Here is a 21,454-nt window from a genome sequence, read left to right on the forward strand (position 1 = left end):
ATGCTCACACCTCCATGGCACCTGATCCTACCTCTGATGTTTAGAGGTCCGTGTTTGCTCTGCTCCTATTTTGTACTGTTTAATGGACTTTTGAGCTTGAATACTGTTCGTTATCTCCATATATTTCGATAAAATCTGTTTTAAAGTATGCGGCGTAGTGTTGAACATTTGTATATTTGTTGCTAAGAACAACAGACTGACTGGGATTAAACAACACTGTTTATCTTGATTATAAAAAAAATGATAAGAATGAAAAAGCGTATCCGATTCTTAATCTTTAATTCCTTATGAATCACACATGATATTCACGGTATATACTTTTAAACTCCAATTTCATATATTTGGTCACATGAATTCTCTTTAGTTTCATTTTTAGTCGGCAAATATTTTATGACGTCATGAGGTCGGTTTTTAACCCCCCTGACAATTACTTCGCTATTTATATCATCCAAAAATGACAAGATTTAGTTTATAATGTTTTACATGTTTCCATTCATTTTTTTGGACCTGAAATAAAACTTTAAATAAAGATATCAAGGAATCGTCGTTCAGCTTTCTATGACACTATATTGTATTGACAAGTAGAATATTTGGGAGTAGCCTTAACATGCCCGCGTTGTATAAGAAAAATTATGAAATCTCAAATATTTTTTAGGAAAGGCAAATAAGAGGCTATAATTTTCAAATTGAAAGTTGATCAACAAATATGTTTTTAGGATAAAAAAGCATAGATATCCAAACATTTGGATTCGGACATTCAGATGAAATTGTATGTTTTTAGGTCATCTAAAGTTACTCAGTTTACCTATTGCTATCTGTTTTCGTCCGTCGTCGAGCGACGTGCGTTAACATTTAAACATTTTCCGGTTCTTCTCTGGAACCACTGAACCAATTTTAACCAATTTTGGCATTTAGCATCTATGAGTAAAGTGTAGTAAAAATTGTGCAATTCATGGCTCCTGTCCCACTGAGAGGTGGTCAAAAACCATAAAAAAAATGCAATCTTTAAAAATGGTTTTTCTTTAGTCCTGCATATCAAGCAGTCAAACTGTTGGCGTGATTGTAATAAGAATTGAGTGAAATATGGAGAAAGCGAACAGTATTCAAGCTCAAAAGTCCATTTAACAATACAAAATAGGAGCAGAGCAAACACGGACCTCCAAAACATCAGAGATGGGATCTGGTGCCATGGAGGAGTGAGCATCCCCTGCCGACCGGTCACACCCGCTGTGTGCTCCTTGTCATGATCGGGAAATAACGGAAAAATCAAGTTTGATAATTTATCAAAGTCGGCGATAAAACGTGAACTATAATTAACTATTGCATAAAGACAACAGAGTGTCTGAGGCCAAGAAGTGCACTACCACAAAGTCATCACCTGACTGCTATTAATAGCAAAATATTCCTTAATAAAAAAGCTAACAGAACAACAATACCCCGGGGTTTGATAATTTTTTTGAGTAAATAATATAGTTGAAAAACATCTCTTATGCCTAAAAGTACCGCTAGAATCCCACTTTCTGGTCGAGAAAATAATTATTTCATATATTCGCACGAAACCCTACCCAATGTTTTGCATTTTATACATATAACCTTCTTCAACCAAGTTTACCTCAGGACTCTAGCAGCACTTTCTAAGTATTATAGAACGCAAGCTTACGATATGTACAAATATTATGTTTTGAAGTATCCAGCTTAGTGTTGTTCTTTTGCATTATTGTTGTCACGAATGACAGAGGAAAGGCCTATCGGGATAGGTAAATAGCTGACTGTCTTCAATATAAGATATAATCGATGAAAATGAATTAGCATACCTGTTTAACAAACTTAAACTTCACATGAATCTCACACATTGTTCACCGTATTTGCTTCAAAACCCTTTTTTTCGTATCTTTTTAGCTCACCTCAACGAAGTTGGGGGAGCTCATGTAATACCCTCGGCGTCGATGTCGGTGTCGACGGCGTCGGCTTCCCAGGTTAAAGTTTTTAGAGCAGTTTTCTTTTCAAGTACTTCTATGCCCTATATCAATCAGAGATGCATGGAGGATGCTTCTAGTGTGTTTCATTGTACCAGTCAAGGTTTCAGATGCTGTAATTTCAGCCAAAGAATGACCAGGTTAATGTATTTGGAGCAGGTTAAGGTTTTTGGTGCAGGTTAAAGATTTTGGAGAAGATCTCATTTCCAAGTAACTATAAACCCTATATTGACCAAACTTGCATGGATGATACACCTAAGGATACACACTACTGGACTTCCTTCGGATGCTGGATCTGACCTACATTTTCCGGATGAGTGACCAGTTGAAGTTTTTAGAGGAGATCTCATTCCTAAGTAACTGTAAAGCCTATCTGAACCAAACTTCACCGTTCACGGTAGCTCAGTCGGTAGAGCGCTCGCTCCGTGATCGGGGGGTCATGAGTTCGAATCTCGGCCGCGACAGACCTAAGTCGATAAAAAATGGGTAGCAACTGTTCCTTCGCCATGCGCTCGGCACTTTGAAGTGAAAGTTGCGGGTCCTTCGGATGAGACCTTAAAAACCGAGGCCCCGTGACAAAAATGTTGCATCTAGGGATGCACACTCCTAGATTATTAGTTTAATGTGGGACTTTGCCTTACTTAAAGACAACATTCGTTGAGATGAGCTTTGTAATCTCTGATTACCTATGTTTTATATGCTGTCTTAGCCATATTTTCGTTACACAACATGATCAATTCTCAAGTTACTTGTTGAACAGATATGACGTCATCTGTCGGAGTTTTTAATTCAAGTGAGAGATACAGAATAACAAAATAAAAAACATTTTATTTTTGTTAATATTCGCAAGATTCTATTCACTTTCAGGAGATAAATTATATCTCTAAATAACAATATTTAGAAAACTTTGTGTTCTAAAATTGACGTCATCTCGCCTACTATGACGTCATATTGTATCAATGATTTTGTCAAGTCAGATTATCTTAGTGCTTCCTTAACATCCTTGCGTTGTGTTCCTTTTCAAAAATCAGTGGTTCAGGCAGGGGGGGGGGGGGGTATTTAATATACGAAAATAAATTAATGATTTTAAACTCTTCTCTGATTTTTGGTATTAAGCAAATAAACTAAATGAAAAATTATGATGAGCAAGGGTGCTTCTTTCAAAAATTGTGAAATTTTTTGTCCCTTTGTCAATGATTCTGGTATTTGGAATGGGTTCTATTGAGTATGTAGCAAAAATGCATTAATGCTGTGAAAATATTTTTCTCCTCTACCTCTGAGTATTAAGGAAAAAGACTTAATGCAGCAATTAAAATGTAAATGTATAAATATAAGTAAATATGCCCTTTCTCTACTCCTTGGTATCTAGGAGGGAAACAGAGTACAACATTGTAATAAGTGAAGGAAATGAGAGAGACTCCCTTCTGCTAAATTATGTTAAATCAAGAAATACCCTCGTATTTAATTTAATTAACGAGTTTGATTGAATGAGAATACAAGAGAATGTTATATATATATATATATATGTATATATATATATATATATATATATATATATATATATATATATATATATATATATATATATATAGAAAGAAAATAAAAATTAATGTTTGTTTTTAATGACCAAAGCATGATCAAGGTCAGAGTTTTGCTGTGAAAGCAATATAAGGATTGATATAAAGATAATTTATATAGCAAATGGCCAGTTGTATTTAGTATGTTTATACTGTGGTGTCCTGTTTGACAATTGATGCGCTGTTGTCAGGGCATTTCATGGAGATCAGAGGTTAGTTAGTAAGAGTCTGCATAAAGTTGTTTTATGCTTTATCGAAGTGCTTAGAGTTGTTTTATACTTTATCAAATTGATCAAGTGATAAGAAATCCAGGGTGACAAGGGGACATGTTGTAGTTACTGACAAGTGACAAATAGTCACGTCGTATTAACAAGTAGCGAGGGGTGGTAACAAGTATTATCAAGTTTTTTGTATAGCCAAGAGAAAAGTGTTGGTACCAAGTGTACCAAGTGGCAAGCAGCTACGTTGTTTGCGTAGCCAAGAGGCATCACCTCAAGTAAATATACCGGCATTAGAGATTTCTCTTTATGTACTTAATTGTAGCACTAGGCAAGTGACAAAAATAATATCTGTATATATTTCATACTTTATACACTAAGCAAGTGTCCATTGTATTTGTCTAATTTGCATTCATTATCATCCCTGTAAGATTTGGAAAACTAAGTACTATCCCAAGGAGATCATTCGGGTTTCGTACGTTACATCAAACAATGGTATTTTTACCAGATTTTTGAACTTTTTTCAACAAAATAGGCTTATCTATCAGTAAATGTTGTTCTATACTTCTATGGATCATTTACAGTGTTGTATTATACTCAGGTGAATGTTAAGGCCTTTTGGCCTCTTGTTTAATGTAACTCTCAAAAGTTAAAAAAAAAAACTTTCCTTTAATTGAACTGTTTGTTAAATGCAGATGCCCAGAAAGCCACATTGGACACTGATGATGAACATGACGGCAAAAAAACAATTACAGGTAATGTTTGTGTTCTATCACTGTTCAATTGTACGTTTACCGATACAAATCCATATTTCATATATAGATTACTGATAAATAATTAAACATTTTTTTTTATCCACAGAAACATATATTAATCAGATTCATATACACCATGGAGAAAACTTTGTCATAGGTGATAGCAATACTCTGAATATCAAATATGATGCCAAGAATAAGGTACACATTCATTCCAAAAATTCTTTAAAATGTATAATAGTTCCTGTCATATTTTGAATGATCAATAATTTTATATTTCATGATGTCTCACAAAGTGATATGGTTAATTGATATGGTTAATTTTACAAAAAATTGATTGCATACCCTTTTTGTTTGAAATCAAGAGGTAAATGATGATTAAGTAGGTAAGAAAGTAATTAATCATATATATATATATATATATATATATATATATATATATATATATATATATATATATATATATATATATATATATATATATATATATATATATATATATATAAAGCAATACAAAAAAAAAAACAACAACACTGTATATCCTAAGTGTCGGATCTACTAAGTAGATACTAGGTCACGGATGGAAGTTTATATAAAGCACAAAAATGACCAACGACGCGAACAATAAAAATTGCCAATTTTACGGGACGACCTGTCTCTTCCTCAGGACAAAGAGAAAGGTTAATATGTCATATAAAACAAAGGAAACAGAGAAACAAAAACAATTAGCACTACTACTAAACTACCAAATACTAAATATTTACAGTGTTACATTTTTAATTTGATGTTTATAAACAGTTGTAAAGAAAGAAATCCGGAGCGCTATGTATTGTGTCCGGTCTATTGGGAGTACTCTGGTGAGGTTCGAACACATAAAGTCAGGGGAATGCTTCTTAGATGAAAATGTTTCCTGTATTATCAATCGAGTTGTTCTCTGTCTTTTTATCCAAAGGATGTGTTTGTGCATGTATATTATTTGTTTCAAACCTGTCAAACACCAAAAATGCATGATCTGGAAATTTACATTTAGTTCTTAGAGAGGATTGTAAGCCTTTTTCTTCTGTAATACTTCCGCCTGACACTATTTGGAATTCCGAACAATGTGGTAATATATCATGAGGTATACATGCATAATCAACAACCGCTTTCCCTCTGGTTGAGATGGACATGAACCGGTTTTTCTCTCCAAATCGTCCATTTAAGACACAGAATTTAGTATCATTTAGGAATTCTACGAATGAGTTTCCATGTTTGTTGCACACATTATCAATTACACGCCTGTCGCGAATATTGTCGAATTGCAGCTAAAATCTTAAGCATGTTCAATTCGTGAATTTAAATCTCTGAGTACATATATGGCATCCATGTCATAATTCAGATAGAACTGCGCCAAAATATGCGAATAGAACTTTTCTGCATCACGCCCCCAATTAGAATTCTCTAAGGGAAGGTAACACGAGTATACAGCAAAAAGCATATAGGATTCTTTGTGTTTAAATTCCAACCCTAAGATACCTTCACATGTCTTGTCATTGTCATTATGTCTTGTCATTAACACGGACCACAAAATGCTGTAATGTTGTTTTCCTAACTAAAATATCTACTCCTTAAAATGTTTTTGGTGCACGAATGTGCTTAGAATTTCTATTGTATCCAAACCATTCAAATCCCTGATCACTCCAGTCCAATTTTTCATTATCTTTGAGATGAGTTTCATTATTGCTTATTATGTCCGCATTTATGTGTTCGATAAGAGACACCCTTAAATCATGATTGTTTACCGTCCACCCACCTACATTGATGTGACCAAATTTGATAGTGTGTTCAATAGGCTGCTTCCTATCCATAGTCATCTTCCACCACGTGTTTTGTTTTTGTTTTGCACTTGATGCGATACATTTTCCTTCGTCTGCGTTTTCTTGACAATACGACCACTGGCAGTAATTCGGTACTGTTTTCCATCCGGGAGTTCATTTAACAAAGTGCAGGCATTTAATTCCAAGATTCTTAAGTATGTGATCAGCTACCTTGAAGATAAACCTTTTTTGTGTTTTTCTATCAATCTGAGATTATGCTTTTTTTTCGCAATTTTTTTTTTCTCTTCCAAATTTGAAAAAGTTATCTAAATAATTCCTGGCTTTTCAAACTTTCTACTTTTTTATACGAGCCACTGCTACTATATTTACTGAATCATAAAGACATCTTATCAGATCATTGGCGATTTCGAGAACATTTTCATTTGCCCCTTGCTCAACATTGGTCGCAATTATTGAAACCTCTGGGTCAGTTAGCGGGTCTGTGTTAAATGCATTACCTGTGCAAGCAATTTAGGATGAACTATTTTCTGAGACCGGTCGTTCTATTTTCTCAACTTTATCTAGTCGCTCAAGAATGGATCGATGGACTGTGACAGGACATCGATTTGTCTTTGTTGATTACCAAGTTCAAGGTAGATATCACTTTTTATAGATTTGAGTTTCTCGCAATGCTTGATAGAAATTCAATTCGGAACTTGTCCAATTTACTATCCAAAGACTTTTGTAACTGTAACTGACCTTTCTGTAGATTGTCGATAGCCTGTCAGATGATTATCCGGTCCGGGAAATCTAACTCTGAGTTTTCTAGATTCCCAGTCGAACTTGCCATTTTCTTTACCTGTGGTTTTGATGTCTGCCCATCGTACGACTGCCGACGACGTTTTTCTGACTTGGACATTTAACTCATCGCGGAAAAAAAACAATCTTGGAGTAACAATGTTCACAATTCACACAAAATTTCACCAAATTTATACACAAAACATAGTTAACGATCCAAAATTAATCAAATTTGCTCTACACAGTAGATAAACGTCCTTTCTCTCTCCATACATGCGCATTTATGCTTGATTAAGATTTATAACTGCCTGAAGACTATTTTTGAATATTGTTTTATTTCGTCTGTACACTAAGCACACTCCTGTATATTGCTAGAGATTCTCAATATTTATTTATTATGGGGGATACTTTAATATGCTTTGACTGCATATAGCACTTTTAAAAGGGGGTAAATTGCAAGACACTGTATGATATACAAGTATATTATATAATTTTGCATTACCTTTTAGAGTATTTCTGCATACATGTAACATCATACAGTGTAAAACAACTTTTACTCGCATGGAGTTTTGCGACCTTCTTTTTCTCATATTTGGCTCCTGTCTTTTTTTTCATATATGGCTCCTGTCTTTGGCACCCCCTTTTTCAGCTCTTCAAAGTTTTTTTTTTTATCAAAATATTTCGGATTTCCACCGTTTCGGCATGTGCATCAAAATTGGTACCGTATTAGATTTACATTATTCGTGAAAAATATTTATTTCGTCGTGTATTTATGCAGAATAATTCCTCAATCACGAAAATTAGTTGTAGATAGGTTTCAAATTGACAAATCACAATTAAATGTTACGCGAATAATAGCTGGTTTACGGCATAAAGCTAGGAATGATCATTAATAAATATTTTTAGAGAAAGAAAAAATCAAAGAGACAAGGGAAAAAGGTATGTATAATTAATTGTAAATTAGCACAACCATTAAGTATATATATATATAAATATATATAAATATATATATATATATATATATATATATATATATATATATATATATATATATATATATATATATATATATATATATATATATATATATTCCTGATTAAGAATTATTGGGAAAAAATTTGACTGTTTTAAAAGCAGTTTAGCCATTAAGTTTTAAAAGAGATTGATGATGCATTTTTAGGAGGAATATTCTGAAGATGATTCGTCCTGTAGCAGCGACACACCTCTTGTTGAACCCACTGTAAGCTATACTTATCATTATCTTCAGAGAACTAAAGTAGCAGTAATTTTTCATACCAATATTGTTTAAAGGGGAACGCATGGATTTCGCACTGTGCAATACATTACCTAGCATAGAAAAATCAAACGAATTTACTCTTTAAAGGCAAATATTTTTTCATAATTCATAAAATTTAACAGGTAAAGAAATCACAGGTTAAAAAATCTAATTACATTATTTAAAATGTAATTAGATTTTTTAACCTGTGATTTCTTAATCTGTTAAATTTTATGAATTATGTATAAATAACTGATTTTTAAACGATTTTTCAACTGATAGTTAGATGGACGACAGAATGGTATGTTTGTGACATTATGATTAACTGAAGTTCTTTAAAAGGGAGTGATAAAAAAAATGTTGAAAAGAAAAAGTATTAAAGATATGCTCTTGAAATTTAAAAAAAACTAAGGAATTTGAGAATCTCACAATTATTTTTTGTTATTTTTTTGTATAATCCTAAGTATCTGTCACATTTTGTTGTACTCTATAAAACAGAAAAAGTTCGTTAATTTTGACATTTTGAGATGCCCACTTTGGGAAGCAGATAGAAGATTTTGTGTTTCTTTCATACGAGTATATTGTGAAATATGTAGTATTACTAGTCAAATATTATTATTTGAGCAAAAAATCCCTTGATATAGTAACTGGATAATTTACTTTGAAAAGCGAAATATTAGCACCACCTTCCCTTGTTATTCTAAAGTTACCATAAATGTACCTGTATTTTGAAGCGACCATTAATATATAAACGACCCAGATGGTAGATTTTCCCTAAACCTAGCATGTACACTGAAGAAAATGTAACATATGGTATAAAATTAAAGAGTTTCTTTATTGTAATTTCCACACGATAAAAACCACTCCCTTTTTTTGGTTCACCTCGCCGAAAAAAGAGACAATCTTACGCTATACCCTCGGCGTCTGCGTCGGCGTCCCGGTAAAAGTTTTGTAGCAAATCCATTCCCAAGTAAGTATTAGCCTACCTAGACCAAACTGGCATGGATGATGCATTTAGGGATGGACACTACCAGACTTGCTTCGGATGCTGTATCTGATCTACATTTTCCACATGAGTGACCAGGTTAAAGTTTTTGGAGTAGATCCATTTCCAACTTACTATAAGCCCTACCTGGGCCAAACTTGCATGGATGATGCATCTAGGGATTTACACTTCCCAATCTGATTCGGATGCTAGATCTTAACTTTATTTTCCAGAAGAGTGAATTTTAGCAACACTTTAACATAATTAGTAGGGATAAGTATCTAGAGATGGACACTTCCAGGCCAGCTTTGGATGCTTAATCTGGCCTACATTTTCCAGCTGCAGATGAGTGACCAGGGCAATGGTTTTTTTTTGTTTTTTTGTTTTTTTTTTTTGAGAAGCTCTGTAGTTATGTGACATGTAATGATAAAACTTGATGATGTTGGAACTAAAAGACATTTTCTTGAAAAGTGAACATCTTAAAGTCCTTGGAGCAGATCCAATTCCAAGTGACTATAAATCCTACTTTATCAAACATGCATATACATGTGTATATTGATTTCGGGATGCACACCAACTAGAAAAAAAATATGAAGTGAGATTTTCCTTTCTTATTTATAATGTTCGTGGAGGTGAACTCAGTGATCTTTTATTACCTTTTTTCTACTTCCAAATCATGATACCATCCTTTACTAGGCATATACTTGTACTTTATCCCGCAAATCATATTAAAATGATGGATATAGGGCATAAATGTTGATACGTTTTACTACAGACATCTCATCCAAGTGAAGCGTTGAACATCATCCTGTGCATCACGAAAGTGTTCTGAGATGTGATGTTAAGAATAGCAGTAGCTTTAGAACTTGATATATTTAAATTCTGGGCTTTTTTTCAGAACCCTGTCACAAATCTTGAAAGGGAGCTTAGTAATTTAGATGTGCTAGCAAGAAAGTCCAAGTACAAGCTGAAAGTTTTGGATGTAAGGGGAGATGGGCATTGTCTCTACCATGCTTTTAGACAGGGTGTTCACACATATCGGCTGCCAGATCATCCAACAGAACTCAGAAGACAGCTAGTCAAATATCTTGAATTCAATCCAATCACTCCTAATGGCATCCCATACAAGGACTTCCTGTGTTTTCCATTAGATCCAGATCATGGGATTCTTGAACCAGAAGACATTGCAATAGAGACTGTGGAAAAAGAGGAAGATCAGAAGGAACTAAGGTGGCAGAGATTCCTGAAAAAGATACAAGATGGAGAGTGGGGAGGTAGTCTGGAGATCATGGGACTAGCCCAGATGTGCAATGTCCCTGTTACTGTGCTATCTGTGGGAATGAACAGTTTCAGACTCAATGAAATTCAGTTTAATTACACCGATGAAACAGCACTAAAACCAACAGTTTTTATTGGTCATTTGAAATTAGGAGGAAAAGGAGTACATTTTGTTTCCTTCAGATCTCTTCATAAAAACGCTATCGAACAACCAAGTAAGGCACATCTTTACTTGATAAGCATTAATTTATATTAAAAGCCAACTATTTCATATTATTTTAGTGCCGTTGACAGAAAATAGCTTCCCATGAATCAACAACATTGCTAAATTTCTTCAGTCAACATATTTTCCACCAAATATAGTACACACCAAATGTAATACATATACAGTAAAATACAGTATTATAGTACGGTAAACCTCCATTATAAGGAATTCAAAATTACTTCCTTATAACCAAGTTTCTTTACAAAGATATATAAGAAACATGATGAAAAGTCTCCAATGGATTTCAGAAAATTGTCATTATAACCGAGATTTCCTTATAAGCCAGTTCTAATTAGTTGATTTTACTGCATGTACAATGTCTTTCATTATTAGTACATTACTGATTAAAAGACTCTTCCTAACCTATTTATATTTACACGACAAATCTCCGACTTAATTTTGCCAAGCATCACATTGTAAATGATTTATTCTGTTTAGTTGTTAAAAGTTGATTTTATAGTTTGTTTAAACCAAACACTCAAACAAAAATACATGAATTTACTCCTGATTACGTGTAATACTCTGGGGCACCCTGTTCAACTGTCAGTTTTCTAGTTACGTACAGTTTACAGAAAACGCTCCGAAATCAAGGAGCGAATCAAGAATCAATTGCAATTTTGTGTCGCTGCAAGTTTGTGTTTCAGAATTCCAGAGTGAATAAAAGATCTAATTTTAATCAGACTGAATGCATTGAACTTCCTATTAACAGCAAGTATGCAGCATGGTGAGCAACGCTGGAAAACTATACAAGATGGCAAGGTTATTGTTGACCACCAACTGGACAAACGGATAGGCTGCATAGAAATCACAGCTAAAAATAGGAGCAACGCGACAGGGTTCAGAGTCGGAAGCAAATATGTCATGACCGCATTCCATGTTATGGAGGATCTTCTTGGTAAAGGCTCATACTTTTAATGGAACCCACTTTATTAGCTTTTCTTGTCAGAGACCAGGCACCAAGATCATGAAACAGACTTAGACTTAAGTCAAATTTTCAATCGGCTGTAAAATGTTTATTAATTATTGAATTAATTTCTAAATTTGCAGATAACAGCACTTTTGTGAAGCAATATTGAAAAATATTTTAAATTTGGTCTGTTTGACTTCTATAAAATTTTGATACAACATAAAAATTTTGACTTAAGCTTAAGATGTTTCATGATCCTGGAGCCAGAAGAGCTTATGCGATAGTAAGGTGTCCGTCGTCTGCCTGTCTGTGTGTGTGTAAACAATTTTTCAAAATGCTACACCTCTTCATTTGGTTTAATTTCAATATAACTTGCCACACAAGTATACTACACAAAGATACATATCATAGTGCATCTGTTTTTGATTTTGTCGAATGGTGTTGCCATGGTTACTAAAATAGAAATTTCTGTGGAATTCCTTTAAAACGCTACTCCTCCTATAGTTTTGGTTTGATTTTAATATACTGTATGTCTACTTAAAAAAGCGGGCTTCATATTTTAGCGGCTTTGGCGCAGACAACGATGTGCTAATTTATGAATACCGCTGAGAAATCATTTATAAATACAATATACGGCACGGACATGGTAGAGCTAATTCATGATTTCGCCAACAACTCCATACCCAGTGATTGCGCTAAATTCTGAATACGCCAATATATGGACACGTAAAGTAACTTGGCACAAAAGTAAACTACACTAAGATACATGATTTAGTGCATCTTTTTTTTTTTATTATTTTGATGAACGATGTTGCAATGATTACTAAAAATACAAATGTCTGTGAAATATATTCAAAATACTACTCCTTCTGTTGTTTTGGTTTGATTTCAATATAACTTGGCACACAAGTAGGCATCACTAAGATACATAATTCAGTGCATCAGTTTTTGATTTTCGTGAACAGTGTTGCCACGGTTACTATGAATACAAATTTCTGTGAAATACATTCAAAATACTTCTCCTTCTATAACTTTGCTTTATTGTTATTTGGCATGCAAATAGATTACACTGAGATACACAGGTTTCTTTATCATTTTTTTTATTTTGATGAATATTGCCATGGTTACTAAAATCAAAATTTTCAGGAAAAAAATCTGTTAAAAGGTTATTTTTTGTACAGTTTTAATCTGATTGCATTAAATTTCGCTACGAAAAGGAACTAAGCCAAGGATCATTACTATATTTATTGCAAAGTTTCAGTCCAAGTGCTACTTTTCTTTTCCTTTGTTATAAGTACAAACCAGTAGAGCTACAATCTCATCAGAAACTTCTGGTTTTTACCCCCACCCCCACCCCACCCCCCGCAAACGAAGTAGAGTCCGTCTGTTTGTAGACATGATTTTTTTCTGCACTTAATTGTTCTCGGAGACTATTGCATGGATTTGTCTGAAAATCTGTATACTCATTATAGACCATATAAAGATGTGCAGCTGGTAATTTCATCATGATTGGATAATTTTTCTTCATTTTACAGCTTTTTTTTCATTTTCTTTTTGACTAAATCATTTTTTCTTTGTGTAAATTTGAGATATAGAATCAAGACACTACTAATTTGTACAACTTACTACTGGACGAAAAAAGTGGTGAGAATCCCAAATTTTACTGATAAATATAGATAATTACTGATAATGCGCTGTTTTTGCTATTAAATTCTGATATTTACTGTTATCATTACTGTTGTTAGTTATAATTTCAATTGTTTCTGATAAATACTGATAATTAGACTATTTTTAAAAATTTATTTATTTATTATCCATTGCATTGTACACACAAATCAAATTAGAAAGTAATGATGACAAGTCAAAAGTGAGGTAAACATTCAATTAAGGAGTTTTCAATAAAAAAGACTTGCAGAGATTAATCCTTCCCCTTGCCCCTTCCCCTTCACAGACCCCCTTTTGTTCATGCATGCAAACTTTGTTTTGACATAAAAAATGTGAACATATAAAAATAGTTTAATGCTGCATCTCTCTGAACGATTTTCATTCCTAATTCTAGGAGGATGGGCTGACCCAAAGTCATGAATGGAATGTCAAGCAATCTAAATTATCATTGATGCACTTTTAAATTTGATGCAGGTAATACTGTGAACATTTCCAGTTCAAGAGAGTGGAATTGCTTTCAGGGGTTCATAACGCTTATACCATTAGACGTGCATAATAACACAAGAAACAAAATTATGTATGGTCAAATGGAAAAGCTTTCAACTATTTTTGAGTCACATGATCATTTGTCATTTCAGGGACAGGGAGTGGCTAGGGAGATCGGACCCCTCCCCCCCAGAATTTGCAGAGGTATTTAAAGTATATGCTGAAGCAAATAAAAAATGACTTTGGAACCCATCCCCAGAAAACATGGACCCCAGCATCACCACCACGAAATGGGACTTTTTAGGCTACCTGTTGGCAGAGGATTTTATGTTTTTGTTTTTTTTTCCCTTTTTTTTTGGGGGGGGGGGGGGGCTTCTCAGGAAATTCTGGGTTGGAAATTTTTTTTGACTGGGGTGGACCTACCCCCTGGAAAGAATCCTTGATCTGTGCCTGTAACTTACAAAGGACTAAGAAATGTATATGATGTCGACAACCGGAGTTATCTCTATATCTCTTCAGAATGTGAAATTCGTCTGTTTTGGCATCTGATGATATTTGATCCTTTTTAAACTTTAACTTAATCATTTGCAATTCAGATTATTTTATCCCAATCTATACCTAAACTTGTACTTACCGACTGTCATAGGTACTGTCAACTTCATGAAATATGATCCAATTAAAACACACAATGAATTAATTATTAATATAGGCCTAAGTAATTATGTGTACACCATGTGCAATTTAAATGATAATGGTAAAACTAGTACTAATAGGGTGACGAAAGTCCAATGTGATGTAGAAATTTTCAAAAAGGTGTACACATGTATAGTACAAGGACAAATTTTAAATCATCATTACAAACAATGTTTTAACATAACTATAATTGCTATCTAATGCTATTTCCAAAAACAGGCAAATTGTGTGTTTGGGGGGGGGGGGGGACAAAATTGATTGGGTGTGGTTTTTTGAGCAGGTTTTTGCCTACCCAAATACTGAAAAAAATTTGCACGTTTTGTTCAATTCTGAAAGTTGGCATCTAAGTTCATCAAAAACACTTTGCATTAATTTAACTTTATTTGTTGTTGAAAAAATAAATGTAAAAAGTTCCAATTATGGGCCAAAAATTTATAACCCCCCCCTTTTATCAAAACCTCATTATATAATTTACATCATTGATTAAATTCTGTAATTTCAGACTGGTAATGAATTAAGTATATGGAATGCGTATAAGAGGCTCATGGGTCACATGGTCACCTGAGCATTTTATGCTCGATTTGACGAATACATGTTCTGTGTAAATTATAGAATTATTTTGGCTTTTTCCTTGGTTATCTCAATATGAAGGGGTGTGCATTTAGAGGCAAACACCTTAGTGCCGGTATTACTGTCTTATGACAGCATCTAGTATTATCTTGTAGTTTTTGTCTCTCGTTTTGCATGTCTACATGTATGTCCAATGTTAAAAATATTAATAATTTTAATACATGTTTACAAGTAATTGTTCCATGTCGCCTACCTTATGTTAGTTATGTACTGTATTATGTTCTAATCACCAAGTACAACTGTCACTTCGTGGGGCTCTCCCTGACTGTTAATTTTCTTGTTGCATTAGTTGGTTATGGATTTTGAAATGCGCATAATCTTTCAATGGTTAAATGATTAAAAAACACTAATTTTTCACCCTAGTTCCATTTTGGAAGCAAGTATATAACAGATTGAATAATGAAGAAAGACGTCCATTGAGGTGGACTGCAGAGAATTTGCCAGTGGATGGCAGTTGGAATCTTTCTAACCTCATATCATCGCTAGACCCCAGAAAACAGGGTAAGGATATCACTTTACATTACCTTTCAAAACCGTTTGTGTACTTTTCTGATAAATGCACGTCTAATTTTTATATGTCGTTCTGCCATATGTAAAATCTCTATCCAATTCTTAATTAATTTAGCCACTCAATAAAATGCAGTAAAACCTTTGAAGAATAATTGTAGAGGAGATAATGGCTGAGTTCCATTCTATTCCTTAAAAGCTCGTAAGAAGATGTACCTTGCTTTTAAGGAATGGATAAGTACAAGGATAATTTTCCATATAGACTCTAACCTCTTAAAACCCTAACTAATTTTGTATAGAATATTTCTTTATGAGCATAATGTACTGATAAAAAAGGTTCTGCTCTTTTATATAAATCACTAACCGTAAAACTAGTGCATTTCACTATCTCTGCACTTAAACATGTATAGGTGCGAAATTGGCACATGCACTACATTTTTATATCTTATAAAATCTGTGTCGTGGATTGTAGACTTTGGAGTAAAACGTACATGTAACTAGCAAATTTTGATTTATGAAAACTTTTGTGCAGGATGAATTTTCCGAAATAATCTAAGGGGTAGAAATACCTATAAAAACTGAAATTGTGTTAGAAAACGTAATTTATAATTGTATTATTTTTTTTAATTTCTGTTTGTAGAAAACATGAAAAAAATAGCAGAGGAAATGGTTGAACGATCTGCTTTAATCAAATTTGGATTTTTGGATGGCAAATCATTTTTGGAAAATGTTTTCAACTTTTCATATGATATACCATTTGCATCCCAACACCATGACATTGTGATCTTAGAATTGTCACAGGAGAACAATTTACCACCCCCTCTTATACTGAAGGATACGAACATTCCTGGAGTAAAATTTCATCTCGTTGGAAATTCAGAAGGAATTAAATTACAACATGTCCCCGGATGTCAAATCATCGAGGATCAGGCAGAATTAACTGACATAGTGAACAGGGGCATTGACTTCTTTACAGGTCTTGGTTATGAAAGGGAACAAGTGGAGTTGGACTATGCCACTTGTGTTCTCTCCCCCGATCACATTTTATTCCATAGCCCTATGAATATTGTTCATGGTGCCTCAAGTTCTCCACTTATCGTCATCAAAGAAAAACCCCAAGTGATAGGAATGCTTTTGAGGGGATATCCAAAACTATACTTTAACGACAGCAGGTGTATAGGGGCTCATCCTGAGCTGCTGATTGAGTCTGGAATTTCCATGGAAAAAGTTCATTCCCTCCTGAAGGAACATTCTCTAATTCAGTTAGCAGAGGATTTATTTTCTCAAAATAAATGAAAAGACTGGCATTGTTTAGTAACATGTGTATGTATGCTGATTCTTTCTATAATTCAGTTTTCTTTTTGTTTATAAACAAAAAAGAAATGTCTGTAAAGTATTTAACCACCTTTATATTAAATAAAAATATATAGAAAATTTACACTGTGGACAATTATGCATACTTTAAGTTACCCACTCTCCGAAGTCCTACAGAATTCAGAATTAATTCAAGTTGTGAAAAAGCAGTCTTTGGCACTTTTTTATTTCAGTATTTTGGATTTCCAACCTTTCGGCCTTAGCATCACTGAAGAGATAATTTATCGAAATGCGCATCTGGTACATCAAAATTGCATGGTACCGTATATGATTTACATTATGACCCCTGGGTCGAGGCCTCAAATTTGTAGCAGGCTTGGTCATTGATAAAGCTCAAATATACTGGTGATGATTTTATAATATCCTCAACGTAAGAACTGTAAAACAAATACAGTGATTACATAACAAGAAAATCTAAAATTACATTTAGCACACAAACGTGCACTAATATGACCTTTAGTATATATATGTAGACTAGAACATTCAATATTGTCAACCAGTTGACTAGTAGTATGTAATATGAATAACAACCATACATTTATTTAATTCACTACTTGATCTCAATATAGTAAATTTCACTTAAAATATGTAAATAAACTTGGTGCTCAATTTCCGCAAGTGCCGAGTATAGGACAAAATTTGCAGCTCTCCACCGGCAAGTGGTGGCGTCTCCATGCGAGTGAAAAATTCTCGAGAGGGACGTTAAACAACATACAAACAAACAAACAAACTTTAGCGATTACTCTGTATTTAGAACATTTTGTACAAGCATTGCTAGTGTGGTTTTTATACAAAGCGCCATTTTGACCCACGAGTAGTGAAAAGTGATTGATAATAATTGATCCCAAAGCAATTTGTATTTTGATATTTCATACCGTTTTTATGATTAAATAGACTTGATTTACTATCTAAATTGTCACTTGTGAAACTATTTATTGTGCACATTGAACTTTTGTGTCATTGTTAACTTAGAGTTACGCTTTGTACGGTAATGTAAGGTAAAACGCCAAGTTTCTTAAAAGAATACATGCCAGAAGCTATAGGGGAGAGGACCCCCCCCCCCTTCCTGCCCCTAACTCCTTTGTGTAATTTCTGTACAATATTTAAAGTATCCCTACTTTGATTATGACGGGGATTATGGCAATAAACAATCTTTCTTTCACTGGGAAGAAAATAAATAATCTGACCTCCCCCCATTAACGAGTTTCGGCAGTCTCACCTCTTCTCTTTATTTATTTATTTTTTTTTATTATTTTTTTTTGCTTGCCAAGAGAATTTGGCCGCATGAATTTGATATGGATACAGCAGGTATATGTGAAAAATAAAATAATCATTGATCCTTCAAATTATATTTTAGCATTCTAATGACATCGTGTTTCTGTGATGTAGGAATGATTTTTTTTTTATTTTGATATCGTGTTTTGATTTGCTAAAATATGACCAGATAAGTCAATCGTACGGCAGTAAATTGGTATTTTTAGGCTATGATCTCGTATATTTCATATATTTTTTCAACATCTGAAATAAGGTACATTGTCAATTTGATTTAATTATTCATTTAATAGATTTAAGATTTGAGAACGGTTACACATTAAGTCTGTCCTGTTGTGGTAAGTCGACCAAAACATCCTCTTGACTGAAAATTAAGGTACATTCCTGCAGCTAGATGCATCCATTTTCTTTTATATTTATGTATCATCATGATGACATCATAAAACGTTAATTTAATGAGAGAGAGAGAGAGAGAGAGGGTCTCATAATTAACTGATATATATTTAGCTTTTTAAAAATAATTAGATTAAGAACACAATCATGTATGAATGTAACAAATTTTAAACTCATAAATACTCTACATTTCATTTTACGATTCAAAATCATTAAGACGCTAATAGTCACACTGTTTCCGCTGAATGGAATATTTCATTTCAAGTCTTGGAGCAGATTGTCTCATAAGTAGACAAAACATGTGTCAGTTACGTTTGTACGAATTCCTGCCTAAGTCTTTCTTTTATATGTGCACTTCTGCTCCCTAACCGCAGCAAGTTCGACTATGTTTTTTTTTTGGGGGGGTGGGGGGGGTGGGGGTGGGGGTTGAAGATCCGTTATCGAAATATCTGAAAGCTGCTGGATACTCTTCTGCACTCAAGGTCTGCAGTGTAAATCGCCACATTCATCCACTGGGTTTTGTTGGGTTCCCATTTACAGTAATGAAGCATCGGCATCTTTGGAGCCCTTCAACCCCCCCCCCCTCCCCGGTCGAATGCTAACAATTAACAGAAATTTCCAACAATCACGTTTTTTAGTCCCCGAGAGATTTGAAATATTTCTTTTTAGCTACATTTTTTAAAATCAAAATCACATTTTAATTTGAAAGTATACGATACGCTTTATACAATTTCCACCAGACGTTCACACCTACTCCTTAATTCCTGCCTTGAATTAATTTTGTTGATTTTAAATATTAATTTTAAAAATTATTGATTAATCTTTATTAACAGAGATTCGAATATTTGACTTAATTTATAATATTTATAATATTCAAGAAATTATTTATGTGACAAGCTTTATAAAAACTCGGACAGTATCCGACTTAGCATCAAACTGCAAAAATTTACTGTCCGACTCAAGATCAAATTGAGTCATTGCGTCCGAACTTGAATTCTTCAAAATAGAATAAAATATTTTCAAAAAACCATACATATTGTGTATTTACAATGTTAAGTGCATAATATACGTGAATTCTAACTTTCAAATTAAATTCTCTTACACGATGTGAAAACTTTCATATGTTTGATCGATCGAAATATTGCCATCAAATTTAAAATCAATAAATTAAATCGCTACAGCCTTCTATTTCACCTCAACTTTTTTCCTCTTTAGACCAAATCTATCCATATTTTTCCCCATCAAATGCATTTTGTCTACTACATATCTAGCCTATAGAGTCTGAGTCATTGACAAAGGGGGAAGATTTTGTACTTATAAACATTACAACTGCACACAAATTACATACAAGACCGCGGAACATTAAAAAATTGGAAATAGCTTACGTCTTTTACATCAGCCTAGTAGGTTGGGCACGGACGTCTGAGAAAACATGGGATTGAAATTCGAGTTTGAAATTCATTTCAATCCACATAAATAACTTTAAATAATAGATCCCGAAAACAATATCAATTCAGAATAAATTGAAATTCTGTACAATGTACATTTTAAAGAAAATGATAACAGGTCGACCGCTTCATTACGTATTCTTACATATTTTGACTTTTCACGCATGTATATGACGTGAACAGTTTATTTCCAATCTTGTCAGTTAATGTTCCGCGGTCTTACATTAACGAGAATGAGAACAACAATATATATATTAAATCACGTGTCTCTTAACTGACAGTGAAATGAATGGACGAATCACAATATCACCAGCACAATCAACACCATAAAATACAATAAAATACCTAATATATAATCAAATGGAAATTAAAAATAAAATTTAAAATGACTTTAACAAAAATTAAGGTATGAATGACAGGGATGTTGAAATCATTCCTTGAGTTTCAACTCAGCCAGTTATTATGAAGAAAACTCATATTAGTTGTCAAAGGTAGTATGGACTAACCCAATATTTATGAGAAAATTCATGTTAGTTGTCTAAGTGTTACAGGGGTGGTTCATTCATAGGGTGTATTGTAAATAATAAACCAAACTCCTGGCTAAGGGTTCCAATGACATTTTAAGAGCCATTCTCTGTAATGACTTGAACTTTTATATAGGAGCTGTGGCACGCAAAGTCTCAGAATTTCTCCAAACTCTCTATGATAAAAGTCTTTGATACCATAAACTCAAATCAGGCAAAAATGGGTTGCTATGTGTCATGGTTACCATAGCAACATGTCCTAAAGTTTGAAAAATGGCATTTTTCAACATGTTCAGAGTCCCACAGTTAATGTTTGCAGCAAAGCAAACAAGTGGCAATGACTGTTTCTGAAAGTTGAAGGCCTGATGTCTTAAATGCATGACAAACATGTTTGGTAAATCAACTATAACATACGTTACTATGGAAACAAAGTATTCAAAAGTAATAATTTTGTTCATTTAATCTTATAAAGTCATACACTTAAGAATGAAAAACAATTATAGGTTGAAAGGCAAGCAAATAATAGACAAGAGATCCTTGTAACATATACCAAGGACGAAATATGATATTTCTTATAGGTTGGCAATGGTTGCCATGGTTTTAATACCTCGAAGGGATTTTGAATTTACTC

General features: G+C 33.5%; 1 protein-coding gene across 1 annotated transcript in view; it reads left to right on the forward strand.

Annotated features, from left to right (window-relative positions):
* Positions 1–17,211, forward strand: part of LOC133199838 (uncharacterized) — a 72,130-nt gene extending 54,919 nt beyond the window's left edge. Inside the window, exons 5-11 of the mRNA XM_061335664.1 lie at positions 4,467–4,526; positions 4,633–4,727; positions 8,301–8,360; positions 10,280–10,874; positions 11,634–11,819; positions 15,669–15,803; positions 16,564–17,211. Coding sequence (XP_061191648.1) covers positions 4,467–4,526; positions 4,633–4,727; positions 8,301–8,360; positions 10,280–10,874; positions 11,634–11,819; positions 15,669–15,803; positions 16,564–17,108 — 1,676 coding nt within the window. The 3' untranslated portion in view covers positions 17,109–17,211. The remainder of the gene's footprint in view (positions 1–4,466; positions 4,527–4,632; positions 4,728–8,300; positions 8,361–10,279; positions 10,875–11,633; positions 11,820–15,668; positions 15,804–16,563) is intronic.
* The last annotated feature ends 4,243 nt before the right edge of the window (positions 17,212–21,454 follow it).

This window comes from Saccostrea echinata, unplaced genomic scaffold (genome assembly GCF_033153115.1).
Source record: "Saccostrea echinata isolate AGI-Se365-2 ecotype Australia unplaced genomic scaffold, CSIRO_AGI_Sech_v1 ptg000036l, whole genome shotgun sequence".
Classification (NCBI taxonomy): domain Eukaryota; kingdom Metazoa; phylum Mollusca; class Bivalvia; order Ostreida; family Ostreidae; genus Saccostrea; species Saccostrea echinata.